Source organism: Nelumbo nucifera, chromosome 3, assembly GCF_055504915.1.
Source record: "Nelumbo nucifera cultivar China Antique chromosome 3, China Antique-T2T, whole genome shotgun sequence".
NCBI lineage: Eukaryota > Viridiplantae > Streptophyta > Magnoliopsida > Proteales > Nelumbonaceae > Nelumbo > Nelumbo nucifera.
Window position 1 is genome coordinate 89933794 of NC_142651.1, and position 15246 is coordinate 89949039.

Consider the following 15246-nt stretch of genomic DNA (forward strand, 5'->3'; position numbering starts at 1 on the left):
CAACTTTTCCAATTTTTAGCTTCCCTAAAAGGGATCCTGAAAATAGAAAGGAAGTACACCGGAAGATTGGTAAACATGGCCCTGATCACAGCTAGCCTTCCCCAAGGATGTAGTTCTTTTTCCATGTTGCCAGTCTTTTTTCAAATTTCTCTACAACTGAATTTTAAAAACTACTTTCCTTAGGATTCCCACCCAAAAGTAAACCCAAATAAGTCATGGGCCAGGAGGCAACAGAGCGTTCCAAGCAAGCATCAATAGATTCAACCTCACTATCCTCCAAATTGACACCTACCACACAACTCTTTTCAAAGTTGACTTTAAGGTTGGAGACATTCTCAAAACCAATTATTAGATCCTTAAAGTTGCTCACTGACCTCAAATCGCTTTCCTCACAAAATATGATAATATCATCCGCAAATTGAAGGTGGGTCACTAAAACACTATTTCAACCGATCTTACAACCACTTAATACCTTCTCCTTATCTTCTTTGGAAATCCATTTAATAAGCACATCCATCACCAAAGTAAAATGGAAAGGAGAGAGTGGATCACCTTGTCTTAAACCCTTACAAATTGGAAAGAAGTCTCTTACCACTCCATTGACTAGCATAGAATAATGAACCAAAGTGAGACATCTAGAGATCCAGTTACACCATTCTTTCCTGAAGCCATAGATCCCAAGTACCTATAAGAGAAAGCTCCAATCCACCAAATAATATGCCTTCTCAAGGTCTGATTTACAAGCAAAGCCTCAACTCCGAGATCTCCTCATATCTTCTACATACTCATCCGCTATCAGTATTTGATTAGTAATTTTCCTGCCTTGTACAAAAGCTCCTTCAGCGTGGATAATGAGAGAGGATAAGACCCTTTTGATCCTTAAAGATAGCACCTTTGCCAGAATTTTGTATATGTTAGTCACCAAACTGATGGGCCTATAGTTTTTAGGTTGCTTAGCATCAATCTTTTTAGGAATAAGGGCTAAGAAAGTGTCATTAACTCTAGGGCTGATTATATGTCTCCCTTCAAATTCCTTGAATACTGCAAGTAAGTCCTCAACTATTTCCAAACAATCCTGATAAAAAGCCATGGTGAAGCCATTTGGTCCTAGGTCTTTTGATTTATCCATAGAAAAGACCGCTTGTTTTATTTCCTCTTCCTCAAAATCCCTTTCCAGCCATCTCAAGAAATTCTCCTCACAAAATATGATAATATTGTCCGCAAATTGAAGGTGGGTCACTAAAACACTATTTCAACCAATCTTACAACCACTTAATACATTCTCCTTATCTTCTTTGGAAATCCATTTAATAAGCACATCCATCACCAAAGTAAAATGGAAAGGAGAGAGTGGATCACCTTGTCTTAAACCCTTACAAGTTGGAAAGAAGTCTCTTACCACTCCATTGACTAGCATAGAATAATGAACCAAAGTGAGACATCTAGAGATCCAGTTACACCATTCTTTCCTGAAGCCATAAATCCCAAGTACCTATAAGAGAAAGCTCCAATCCACCAAATCATATGCCTTCTCAAGGTCCGATTTACAAGCAAAGCCTCAACTCCGAGATCTCCTCATATCTTCTACATACTCATCCGCTATCAGTATTTGATTAGTAATTTTCCTGCCTTGTACAAAAGCTCCTTCAGCGTGGATAATGAGAGAGGATAAGACTCTTTTGATCCTTAAAGATAGCACCTTTGCCAGAATTTTGTATATGTTAGTCACCAAACTGATGGGCCTATAGTTTTTAGGTTGCTTAGCATCAATCTTTTTAGGAATAAGGGCTAAGAAAGTGTCATTAACTCTAGGGCTGATTATATGTCTCCCTTCAAATTCCTTGAATACTGCAAGTAAGTCCTCAACTATTTCCAAACAATCCTGATAAAAAGCCATGGTGAAGCCATTTGGTCCTAGGTCTTTTGATTTATCCATAGAAAAGACCGCTTGTTTTATTTCCTCTTCCTCAAAATCCCTTTCCAGCCATCTCAAGCAATTCTCCTCCAGCCGAGACCAATCTAAATCTCCCAATATCTCTTGGGACAACAGAGGTCTTCTCAAAATTGACTTGAAATGGTCCACAAAAATCCTTGCTATCTCTTCTTGAGAATGAATCACTTGTCCATCTATCTATAATTTAGCGACAATTTTTCCTCCTCCCATTAGCTACTACATGAAAATATTTGATGTTTCCATCACCTTCCTTAATCCACTTATGCATAGAGGACTTCTTTCAACTTCTTCAGCTTCCACCTCAACCCACTCTCCTACTCATTCATGGTTGTTTGGGATTCATACTCGTCTAATTCCTCAATGTGGGAACCCACTTTCTTTTCCCCTTCAAGAAAGAGAGGTAGAACTTTATGGAGGTGCACTAGAGCAATTACAGTTTGGTCCATTTGGGAGGAGAGGAATTCTAGGATCTTCTTGGATAAGTCAAGGCATAAAGAGGAGGTTTTGGAGAACATCTTGGTGAAATAATGTCACTAGGCTCAGATTATAAAACTATTTGAATCCTTTTTCATGGAGGATAGGGCACTACAATGGTACCCACCTCACTTTGATGGCAGCAAACTAAACTCCCACATCCCAATAAGCAAACCAATAACAACCTGCAAATCCCCCATCATCTCAACTCTCACATCCCAATAAGCACATCAGGCTCAAATCCCAACGAAGAGCCAAGATCCCAGCCCTATCATAGTGTCGACCAAACCAAAAAAGACAACCAGAACCTCACCTCTGCTCTCTAAAAACACTTCTTACCTAGGGGTGCAAGTCAGGCTGGGTTGAGATCAACATGAACTTTTTCGGGTTGGCCCAACTTTTTCTACTTACTTTTTCCAAATATTCTTATTTCCTAGACTCAAGGATTGAGGTCAATTCAGTTTTAATATTATTATAAAGGACATAGTTATCATGCTTTAGAAAAATTTTTCCTTTTAAACTTAAAATTGTTTACATACATACATACATATATACACAAGTACTACTTGCATAATAAATACATAAGGGCAGTCCAGTGCATAAGGCTCCTGCCAATGCCGAGTCTGGGAAGGGTCAAATGTACACAGCCTTACCCCTGCACATATAGAGAGGCTTTTCCAACCATACATAAATATAATATTTATACATAAAAATATGAAGTCCGGTTTGGGTTGGCCAAGGTTTCAACCCTAGCCCAACCCAAAGTTAAATCAGGTCATATTTTTCAACCATTACATTTTGGGTCGTGTTCAAGGCTAACCTGGCCCAAGTTGCAGCCCTATGCTTATGGCTTACCTGATGGTCCTAGATTCTGATTCCAACAAGTGCACCATTGCTCCAGAGGGGGTGAACAATATTGTGGAAAGTCTTTTTGTACAGCCCTTTGTAAGTTTCTCAGTATACTTGGGTTGACATATATCTTGGAAAGTATATTTCAATACAATAAAGTACTTTACTTTCTTTGGGAAAAAAAAGTCGTGTGAATAGAATATAAAACAAACTGGAACACAAAGAATTACTACAACTATGCCAGTGGTTAACCAATTATGATTTTTTTTCTTCAGACAAGTATCAAATTTACTGCATCGACTTAAATTAAAAAATGCTCTTAATCTTAAGGTGATTGATTTTCTTCCTTTGTTCATGCAGAATGACTCATCCTGGTCAAGGTCTTCCTTCAGTGCTTGTCCAAGATATGTTTGAAGGAGGAACTCAGTGGTCTTCACTGGAAGGCCTTGGGTTAAGCATGTCTAGGAAGCTTCTCAAGTTGATGAATGGTCATGTCCATTATGTTAGGGAGCCCAGAAAAAGTTACTTCCTCATTGATACTGAATTTCAAACCAAAAAGAGATCCTAGGCGTTGCAGTTAAATGTGAGCAGGCTGACCTTTTTTTTCCCTCCAAAACAGTTTTTCCTACATGAATGAATTCAACCTGATTAACTTTTGCATATCACATCTATTTGATCCATCATTTCAAAGGGCCTGACCATAGCTCCATGCAGTCTTACCAGTGTTCAGTTACTTGTTACCAAATATTTCCATTATATTCATCTTCCTCAATGAAACTATATTGTTCAGGTTCTTGCTGTCGATAGTTGCATCATGTAGAGGCTTTCCCTTGCCACCTCACCAGGTCCTGATTGTATACTTCGAGCATTGTTGTGGATCACTTTGTAAAGGGACAAAATATTGGATTCATTGAGTGAAGATATTTGTTGCTAATGGCCTTGTAATTTTCAATGAGTTCACTTGTAAACCTATTGTATCTTCTCACTCTTGTAATTTTCAGTGAGTTTGACTTGTAAAATTTATTGTATCCTTTCACCATGTTTATAGAGAAGCCAAATTATAATGTTGTATTAATGCTTCTTGGTAGAAACTATAAGCTTCAGGTTTGATGCCACTGAAAAACTACTGAGGATGCCGTGAAAAAATTAGTAACTATTGTAACAGGACAGAGTTAATACTTGATACAGGAAGAAATGCTTTCAGTAAACAGTAACAGAGACTGTGTGCCAATGTCCAGCTCAAAACATACTGTCATACTCTTTTCCACCAACTTAATTTGGTGTCTAAATCAAAAAAGTGAGACAATGGCACACATTTCTAAGATCAACATTCTTTTTTTTTCATAAAATCTCAATGGCCTAGGTATGGTATGCCACATGAATGGGGTAATGGAAATTTAGATGCTGAGTATTTGAAAGTGTAGGCTGAGAATTTATCTTGGTACATCAGCTGAGGGTCTGCAGCATCAACCTAGATGAATAGTTGTTATATGCTGAAACACTATTAAATGGCCTATGGGGCTATACCCAAAGTTAAGCCTTGGTATGTCACTTGGGCAGCCTAGATCAAGTATTAGATTTCAATACATCAATTAGACGGTTGAGATCAAAAGTTGCATTTGGCACACTTATGAGTCAGGTCACTAACTGAAACCTTGGTAGGACACTTAGCTTGATAAAAAACTGAAGAAAATGGTTGTTGATGATGAACTTTACAACTTGAAGTGATTTGTTAGAAGGATGGCTTCTACTAGCTCGATAGTATTTCCACTAGGTTTTCCAAAGAACTCATCTGCATTTACTTACCCAACAAGGTCTCAGGAAGGGGAGTTCTTTCTGATGCTGTCATGGAGATGGATGTATATGAAGTTGAACCGAATTTCTTCCAACTACGGCCGGTGGTGGTGAGGAGATGAAGGAACACTACTATTTCTCGTACAGGTCAAGGAAATCAAATAATGGATTACGATGGAATCAGATACTGAAAAGTCCACAAGGCCAAGGAGGGTATTGGAAGGCAACCATGGGAAATCAAAAGATTTTAATGAAGGCGTTTGTGTTCTATTGATACAACATTGAGAAAAAAACAGCAGATATGTAACTAAGATGGACATGAACATGCATGAATAATGCCTTGTCAATGGTTGCCAAACATCAAGATTTGAATATTGGGTGCTATGTGGAATCACCAAACACACAAATCACCCTGAGAAAGCAGATGCTGAAGTCCAAGATGGTTATCAGAGTTCCTTGGAAATCCATGACAAACAGACCGATCTGTTTCAATTTATTAATATATTAATATAATATAAAACACGCTTATTACGAGCCTATTATCACCCCTAGTGGGAAGACTTTCAGACTTGAACAATCTATCCAAACCTGACCAATTCCACATAAGCCCATCCTAAATTGTGTTGGGTTAAACTTAGGTAGGGTTTAAGTTGGCAAGCTTGGGCTTTTAACTGCTATTTTTCATTTGGCCCAAGGACCATGTCCAAGGTTGGAGTTGGTATTTAATGAGAAATGAGAGGACTCTCTCTCTCTCTCTCTCTCTCTCTCTCTCTCTCTCTCGCTCTTATATTAAATTTTATATTTTTTTTTAAATTCTATGCATATAATTCATCAAAAAAAAATTCTATGCATATTATTTCATAATTATAAGTTTGTGTAAGCAATTTATATATAAACTATCTTCAGCACAGAGTTTTATATATTGGTTGCAATGATTTAGGCTCTATGTTTAGATAAGCTTTGCTTTAGAGAATAAACAAGAATATGACACAAGTGTTTCTTTCAATTTCAAAAACATAACCTAAAGCCCAATTGCCCAAAAAAAACAAAGTCTAGCATTGGGTTTGGTGCTTTGGGGGGCTTTAAAAACACAAATACAGAAGCTTATGCAAACGAATCCTTACTTCCCATAAGCTGTAAGTGAGCTTTGGAATTTGTAATATTTTGTAAGTTCCCTACCAACCGTATCCATGTGTATTTTAATATTCTGCCATTTCTCAGCATTTCCCAAAAATTGTCTTTCCAATAATGTACCTTGAAATTTGTGTCTCTCTCTTTAAGAAAGGTGATCATATATGCATACATTACAATTGACGAAGGTGATCAGTTTTGGTTCAATTTCGGTTATCAGTTTTTTAAAACTGGTCCTACTCAGTCCAGTTTGGAAATAGGCTCACGGTTCAGTCTATGAGCACCCCTACTCACAACATAATGAAATCTTTTTCAGGTTATTTCTGATTATTTGTGAGAGAACAACCCAAAAAATCTTTATAGAAGAACCCAAAAAAAAAACTTAAAGCATTTGGAGATGTTAATTTCATAGTTCACACTTCACAGTTCACCCAATTGATTAATTTCTAATGAGAAGCTCTTAACCTAAAAACACCCTGGAAGTAGGTACAATTAGGAGTAGCGAGTTACCCATCTCATTCTGCAACCTGTAATCATTTCCAAAGATTCATCCCAATTTTGGTCTAGGAATAGATTTAATTTAAATGTTTAAATCTCCTCTATGATGCTTCAAACGAAACCATTTTTATGATATCATTGTGAAGGTAAAGCATTAGGAAGTGATCGACTCTTTGCTACACGAATACGCCCAAAAAAAAAACATTTAAAATTGTGGTTAGTGGTATGATGCAAAGGGATGATACGGGGCAAAATTGGGTTTTTTAAAATATTTCATCCATACATGATGTTATATACAAAGTTACAAATCGATTTTGACGGATCATTATTGAGGGGAGGTGCTTTTCCAATGATGCTAACCAATAATGGATGGATTAGTCCATTTTGAAAAGAGAAGGGACGTTTAGTATTTAGGAGAAAAATCAAGAGAGGATTAAGGGTCCATATGGTTCACAGTCTGAATCGGAATGGGAATCGGAATTGTTTAGTCCTATAGTCTGTTTGGTTTAGGGATGGGAATTTGAATCAACAAAAATAAGATTTTATTTCCAATGGAGGGGTAGGGAATGACCATTTTCTCAAATGGGGGGATGTCATTTGAGCAGGAATGGGGATGGGACTCCTATTCCATCCAACCAAACAGTTGGAATCAGAAAAACCCATTCCGATTCTGATTCTAGACCCCTATTCCCACGAGCCAAATGGGGCTTAAGTCTTCCACCTTTAATAACATTTGCTGATGTGGTAATTGCTTTTACTTTGAAAACAAAATTAAATTTATTAAACAAACAGCCCCTTAATTTAGAGTTGAGGTATGGTGTATTTTCCCTATATATTATCTGGTTTTTTAACACTTTTTCTTGGGACCATTTGAAAGAATATTGCTATATGATTTTCTCCTAATACTATAATCGTATCCTAGCTCATTATCTCCCGGGTTTCTCTTATACCGACATGTTGCTTCGTCTTTAGACACCAAATTCTTTAATATTTTATACCTGGAATCTTTCTAGGTTTAATTGTTAAAAGCCATTATTGATGCTGGCTTAGTTGGGGATTCCAGCACCCAGATCACATATTTGATATCAGAAGAATCTTTTTCATTAAATTTCTATTTGATTAATCATTTATTAAAACACCTCATATAGTTTCATGCATTTATTAAAACCTACCTTTGCGTTTTATTAAAACACCCTCTATTTTTATTTTCCCATAGAAGGAAGTGAAAAATAACGGTTTTAACTCTAATGTCCATTGGATAAATTTAATCAAAAAGAAGATAAAAAGGTGACAAAGAGACATCACAATGAAGTTACAATTCTAATTGATGTAAGCCAATTGTGGACTGTCAACATGGATCATGAAAAAAAGAAAATTATCATTAATTTAGGGTGCACGTTATTACGCTCTAAATCTATTATTGTTGTTGTTGTCACATCTTCTCCAATCAAGTTTTATTGCGGGGGGAGGGCATTCTTTTTAAAAGCTCAATATAAGGTGTTAGAAATGCTTTTGGAATAAACAAATCACGGGCCCATGTATTTAAACATTTTTCACTTGATTTAGATGTCCACATAATCTTTCCACACAACAATCCAAACAGTTCTTAACGAATAAATCAGTTACAAACTATAAGGGATGTTTTAGTCAAGGTTCAAAGTATTGTTACGTATTGGCCAATACGTATCGTTTCAGGACCCTTCCGATATGCCTCTACAGTGAATGTATCGGGGGTCTGACCGGTTCAGGGGATGGAGGGGTCCTAGACCGGTTCCCCTGAACCAGTTTTGAAAAAATAAAAATAAAAAAAATAATAAAAAAGTAAAAGAACAAGTATCAAAATGCCTGATACGCCCCTACAGTGGGTGTATCGGGGGTCTGACCGGCGTATCGGATGTATCAATATTTTGAACTTTGGTTTTAGTAAATGAGCTTTGATTTTACTGCACTCATTCCCTTTTTATAAACTATGAATATCTGTCGTTAATTTATTGTAATATTGATGTAATGCTCAAGAAAGTCACGTAATTTTAAACCTTAACTGAAAATATGATAAGTTTGACCCAAATTTCTGCTTGATGTTATAAGAGAACAAGCAGAAGGAGAAAGGTCAACGAAGTTGGCTGTCCAATCTGATCAATGCCTTAAAAGTTCAAATCTTCTCGCACTCTGCCTGGTCGGATTGATTAAAGAATGGTTCTAATACCGGAAAGGAGAAGACTTACTGCGTTAAAGGAACCAAAGAGGAAGGATGAAATTTACCAAATCTAATCCAATCCAGTATGATCCGTTGTTGTACGTGGTCAAGTGTGATATGATCGATCCACGTCAATCCTTTGTCATCCAATTAATCCAGTGAAATAACAGTTTATTCTATTCTGTTTCTGCATGTTTCAAACATGTGAACGGTGGCTTCAATGCCAATCCAAGCTAACTCCTTCCACACGTTACTTTTCACGTGGAGAGAGAGGTAGGTTAGTATGGACTGGGATCTTTGAAAATAGGTTCATCCAAAATTAGAGGTGCAATTGTGATGAAAATCTATGATGCAGAAAAGATATGGTATGGAAAATTTTTGACCAATTAAAATCTATTCATAAATTTTGATAAATAACACCTAATTGGTTATCACGTTTATAATTCAAGTTCATTGAACATGTTCAAAAGTTTTTCAGATATCATATATTTTCTATATCATAGTTGAACCCATCATATATATTAGCAAAGTTGGTGTAAATGTTATGTTTTTACTAAATTTTCATTTGTATTAAGTAATTTTCAGTGCATTTTGTCTATGAAATATCAAGGTTTTAAAAATTTATGCATAAATGGTATCGCTTTAACCACTGGTTTTGGGGTCAAATGGTTTGACCATCTAATAATCCAAAAAGATTAGCCTATGATGCATTTTAAATTTAAAAAATAAAATAATTAAAATAAATAATAACCTAGAAACCATTGTTCGAGTTAAACAATTTAACGATTCAACCATCCAAGTCTATTAATTATTGACCAACTTTTGGAAAAATCTGAACCAAATATAATACGAAACCGAATAAATGGGTCAAATGATTCGACCACCTGGATCAATGACAGTCTTAAAAGTTAAAACCATGTGAAATATAATATCAAAGTTATTTTTAGTTCACTTTATTAATAATATATAATATTTTAATACTTTTAATTTAATTTAGTAATACTATTTAATAAATAATATCCGATTATAATCGGAAACTCCATTAGAATAATAGAATTCGGTATAAATCTGATGGATAAAATCCGATCCGAATTTGAATACAAACCTGGGCCGACCGTTTGAGTTCGAACTTCGACAACCAATGAGTAATAGTGGGTCCCACTTTATCTGTAGGGCGCGGAAATCTAAAAATTGTATGAAGGGAAAATCGTTGTCTTCGTCATTTTCTTCGATACACCCAAAACACTCCAATTTCCCAAACAATTAAAAAAGAATTTAAAGAAAGAGTGATTGTTACGATGTCTCTGGCAGAATGATAAAGCGTGGTGTGGACCATCGGATTCGGAGAGGATGATGCTGTGTAGGTGGATTTACAATAAAAAAATATGGCAGCAATTAGATTTTAGACATGGAAGGGGAACTACGGGGTTAGTCGTTCGGCCCCGTGCGGCACTCGAATGGGATAATTAAGCCTAAGCAATAAATAACATAAGAAAATGTAACAAAATGGCACATGAATTAGTCAAAAAGTTATTTGTATTATATTAATAGATGGCAAGTACTAGCATAGTTTAGTATCGAGGGAATCTCGTGTTTAACCTTTACATGCTACTGATTCACTCGACCATCTACTTCTCCTCAAAGAGTACGTTAAGCTTTTGGGGGAATAACAAAATGAAACATCAGAATGGTGGAAAATTGTACTAAATAATTATAATAATGCCATTTGCAATCCCCCTTTACAAGATACATGCATAGTCCACCCATGACATACATGATGACACCATGAAGGCACGTTGATGGCACGGTGGAAGGTGCTTAATGGCACGGTGAAGGAGTCACTTGTGACAGTCTCCCTCACTCAATTCGATCTACGTCCTCGGAGATCGGCTTCTACTGTTCGTTTAGAGTTGTTGATGTGGAAGGAAGGTTCTTCAACAGTTCCGTGAACCGGTTGTCGTCCAAGGCCGAGGTGTATATTTGGGTAGTATGGTTGGGATGGCTTGTTCTATTGGGGGTTCCCATGGCTAAGTCCTTTCTTGGCACCCTCAAGATATGATACTGGCTGGTTCAGTTTGGTAGTAGGGAAGGTTTGGGCCAGGTAAGGGTCAAAATGATGGTTTGGATTGCTAGGGTGTTGGTTCCCATGCATTTTTTCCCAATAATAGTTGCTCACCGTGCTACTATGTGGTTCGGCTTGAGGAAGGATGAGGATGTGGTCCCTATATGGTTTGGGTGGCACTCGCTCTCCCTGATGATTGAGGTAGTAGGTGTGGCTACAATTGAAGTTAGCCTTGGATTTTCTCTTGGACCCATCAATTGCGGGCGCATGCGGCTTCTGTTGCGAAAGTGGCTTCTATTGATGTTTTCTCTTGGGCCCAACTCGTTCCGATGCTGATGTGAGATGTTGGAGTGGGGGTCTTCCTTGTTGGCATGGCACTGGCTTCGTGGTTGCTTGTTTCTTGGTACAATTGCAGGGTTGAAAGTTGCTTCTCATGTACTTAGAGGGCTAATGCCACTAGGATCATGCATGGAGAATGCTCGTTCAAGATGAGTAAATGGTCAAGGTGTGGCATGAGGGTTGCTTCTGCCTGTGTCAAAAACTCCACTCCAAGGACAACTTAAAAATCGTCTAAGGGAACCACAAATAAGTTGACTTTGCCTTTCCATGGTACCACTTGTAGGTCTACTCCACGGGCCATGCCTTCTACTACCTTGGCCCTCGAGTTGACGGCCTTGATCCACCCTGTTTGTTTGGTAGTGGTCAAGCCTAGTCGCTTAGCCTCCACAAGCAAGATGAAGTTGTGGGTGGCCCTAGTGTCCACCAATGCTTGGGTCAGCCTCCCGTCAAGGGTGATGTTTACATATTTCAACCCCTCATGGTATTTGGTGGGCCGCTTGGATGTAGCCTCTTTCTTTACCATGGCATTTATAAGTTGGAGGAAACCTACTCTCGGTGCCAGTGTGGGCTTATCCTCATCACTCTCTTCATCATCACTAAGTTTGGCGATGAGGGCATTGATTTTCTTTCACACGGGATAGTTGCTAGTGTAGTGCTTTTCATTGCAAATGTAACAAGGTGAGGGAGGAACCATAGGTCTCTTAGTGTACCGGTGGCCTTGATAGCTTTGGGCTCCTTGTGGCTTCATCCCTTGTTCATAATTGTTATGCTTGTCAGTGTGCACTAGCTTCTCTTGTGTAGAGGTCGCTTGTTGATCTCCCCAACTCAAACTCATGGTACGTGAGCTAGATGGCTTTTGGTTTTCTTCATTAGGTGTCCATAGATCAACAAGCTGCTTAGCTACGACCATGGCTGTGGCAAGGTCTTTCACACTGCGTCGTTGGAGTTCAATCTCGGCCGATGGCTTGAGATCGTTCATAAAATTGAATAAGAGGTCCTTATCTGACATGTTGGAGATCTCAAGCGTCAAGGCCGAAAATTCTTTAACGTAGTCATGTAGTGATTCTTGATGTCTAAGGTTCTTCATTTTTCTACGCGCCAAGTACTCCTAAGTTTTCAAGGTAGAACTAACGCTTGATCTCATGCTTGAATCCAGACCAAGTGCCAATGGTGCGGGTGCCACGTTCAATGTCTTGACAACACCTACGCCACCATAACTTGCAATATCATTTAAATACATAGTGGTTGTACATACCTGAGTTTGGTTGTCATTAATGCTAGTGGCAAAGAAATATTGTTCCATTTGCCACAAGAAATTGTCAAGCTCCCTAGCATCTCAAGCGCCCGAATAGGGTGTTGGCTCACGAATCTTGATGAGCATGGGAGATAGGGTGGCTGAAGTGTTGGTAGAGTTGGCCACCGCCCTTTTTAGGAGAGTCATCTTATCTCTCATCTCGTCTAATTGTGCATGAAATTTGTCTAGCGTGCCCTGTAGGCTACTTTGGGAATGCCCCGCTCCTGAGTATTGTAAGGTGGTGTGCATCTCTTTGAAGGCGCCATTGAATCGCCCTTCTAGTTCCACCACCGCATTCTCAACAATCTCTAGGTTGTGGTGGAGTTCATCGACCCGATCTCTAGTTTCACCTACTGTCGCATCGCAACGTAGGATGCGCATGTCCATGCTAGCTAGTTGGTTGACTGATTTGTCACGCTTGCTATCTTTAGTTGTGTGGCCCTTCGGGGCTTGTGTCTTGGCGGGTTCGTCGAGTGGAGCTTCATCGGTGTCATGGGCTAAGTGCAACCCATGTAGTATGTCATCGACAATGTCACGGTTGCTCTTCATTATGCTGAATATGGGGCGATTGACAGGGTCCAGAGTGCGTGTAGGAGCTCCTGTTCTGATACCAACTGTCACGGGGCTAGTCGTTTAGTTCCCGTGCAGCACTCGAATGTAACGAATAAGCCTAAACAATAAGCAATAACACAAGAAAAAGAAACAAGATGACATACGAATTAGTCAAAAGACTATTTGTATTGCATTAATGGATGGTAAACACAAACACACAATTTAGTGTAGAGGGGATCTTATACTTAACCTTTACACGTTATTAATTCACTCAACTACCTACCTCCCCTCAAAGAGCTTTTGAGGGGATAACAAAAGGAAACATTAAAATAATAAAAAATTACACAATCTCCCCTTACAATATATATGGAGAAGTTGCTTTATAGAGTGGCGAAAGAGTCACTTGTAACGATATGGTCAAATGTACGATTCAAGACTCATCCATCGAAATAAAAAACAAACTCTAATGCACACAAAACGACAAATTACGATGTGGGACGTGTAGGTTACCATCAATCCGAGTCATTTGAAATCGGAGTAGTGGGGTCCAGTGTTAAGAGACGGCTTGGGTTGAAATTCATTCATCTTGAAGCGAATTTACTTCCCCATGCGGGCCATGCCTAACCGCGTACGTAGTTAATACTATTGAGCGTATGCATGAAATAATTAATGAGAAAGAGAGAGGAGAACTAATAACAATTAAAGCAATAATTCCATTCGATTCTTTCAAAATTTTTAAATGTAGGCTAAAATGAATAAATGATATTTACCAATGGAATTACCTAAACGTCCTAAGTTCCGTTTGATATTACTAGATTAACAACCTCAGGAATCCTCTCCCTAGAGAATTGAACGGGTTGGATCTGCCGATCTGTACTTGATCCAGTTCTAGATAAATCTAAATTCCCAATTTCACATCTGAATGGGGAAATAGAGCCATAGAGGCTAACATTGGTGTCTGATCTTTCTCAATATATCCATATGTCATCCATTTTATGCATTCGGGTTGGGAGCAATCTGTATTTTTCAAAAATACAAAACTGGTAGGTTCAGTTTTTTGAGTCTGGTTCGTTTTTCAATTATTTTATGAGCAACCCAAGTGTAAGCTCCATGATATGGTGATGACAATCAATATAAAATGGAACTCAGATTTCCTATTCACTTTTTCTACCCACTGTCGTATTATATTTACATACCTTTCGATTCATAATAGAGATGTGTGGCTTCAATTCACGGCAAGGGTAGAGAGTGGGTAGGAAAAGTTAGTAGAAAATCCCAATTGCCTTAATTCTATCATTAATAGAATCCAAAGACCAATTTAAGAATTCCCCATTTCCATTTTTTTTATTTTTTGAAGGAAAATGTATTCATCAAGCAATAGACATTTTACGGATGTATATAGAAAATATGATATATTAAAAAAATATATATAAATATATACAATATATCAGTCGGTTCGGTTAACCGTTGGTTCTTTTGTAGGTTAATTGAAAACTGAACTGATCTTTCGTTTTTTAAAAATATCAACCCAAAACTGAACCGATCAATAATTAATGGCATTTTTTTATTTGATTTTTTCGGTTTGGTTCGATTTTTCATAGACACCCCTAACAAGCATGCATACTTGTAGTGGAATGGCCCTAAATAACCCAATGGTTTTAGATAATAAAACTAGCACCTGAAGCGGATGTGTCAGTAGCACCATCAACATTTAATTTCACCCAAGTGGGTGGAGGAGACATCCACCAGACAGTAGAGATGGGTGTGTTAGGATGAGGAGCAACATCAATATTAGCCAAATAGCGGGCAGCCTGGCCGTAGTCCCCTAGTAGGTGAAAATGATCTACCTAGACAATCATTTACTAGAATATAAGGTTTTTAAAATTGAATCGGACAACGAACCGGTCAGAGGTCTAGTTCCTAGATCAAACAGTTTGAATGTTTGAACCAAACAGACAGCCCGTTTTGATAAAAAAATTAAAAAACAGCCAAAATCATTGGACAGTTTGAATGGTTCGACTGCCCGAGTCAATAGTTTGTTAACCAAATCAACGATTTTTGGCAAAAATAATGGTTATGGGTAAAACTTGGTTTTTTCGGTC

The 15246-nt window shown here is 38.0% G+C and overlaps 1 protein-coding gene across 3 annotated transcripts in view; it reads left to right on the forward strand.

Annotated features, from left to right (window-relative positions):
- Positions 1-4352, forward strand: part of LOC104590541 (phytochrome E-like) — a 70074-nt gene extending 65722 nt beyond the window's left edge. The window contains exons 4-5 of one of the 3 annotated variants that reach the window (XM_088899971.1): positions 3638-3860; positions 4068-4352. In XM_088899971.1, the coding sequence (XP_088756097.1) occupies positions 3638-3845 (208 nt within the window). In that variant the 3' untranslated portion in view covers positions 3846-3860; positions 4068-4352. Of the gene's footprint in view, positions 1-3637 lie in introns of all 3 variants that reach the window. The other 2 variants (XR_016083619.1, XM_088899970.1) reach the window with 2 other exon arrangements.
- The last annotated feature ends 10894 nt before the right edge of the window (positions 4353-15246 follow it).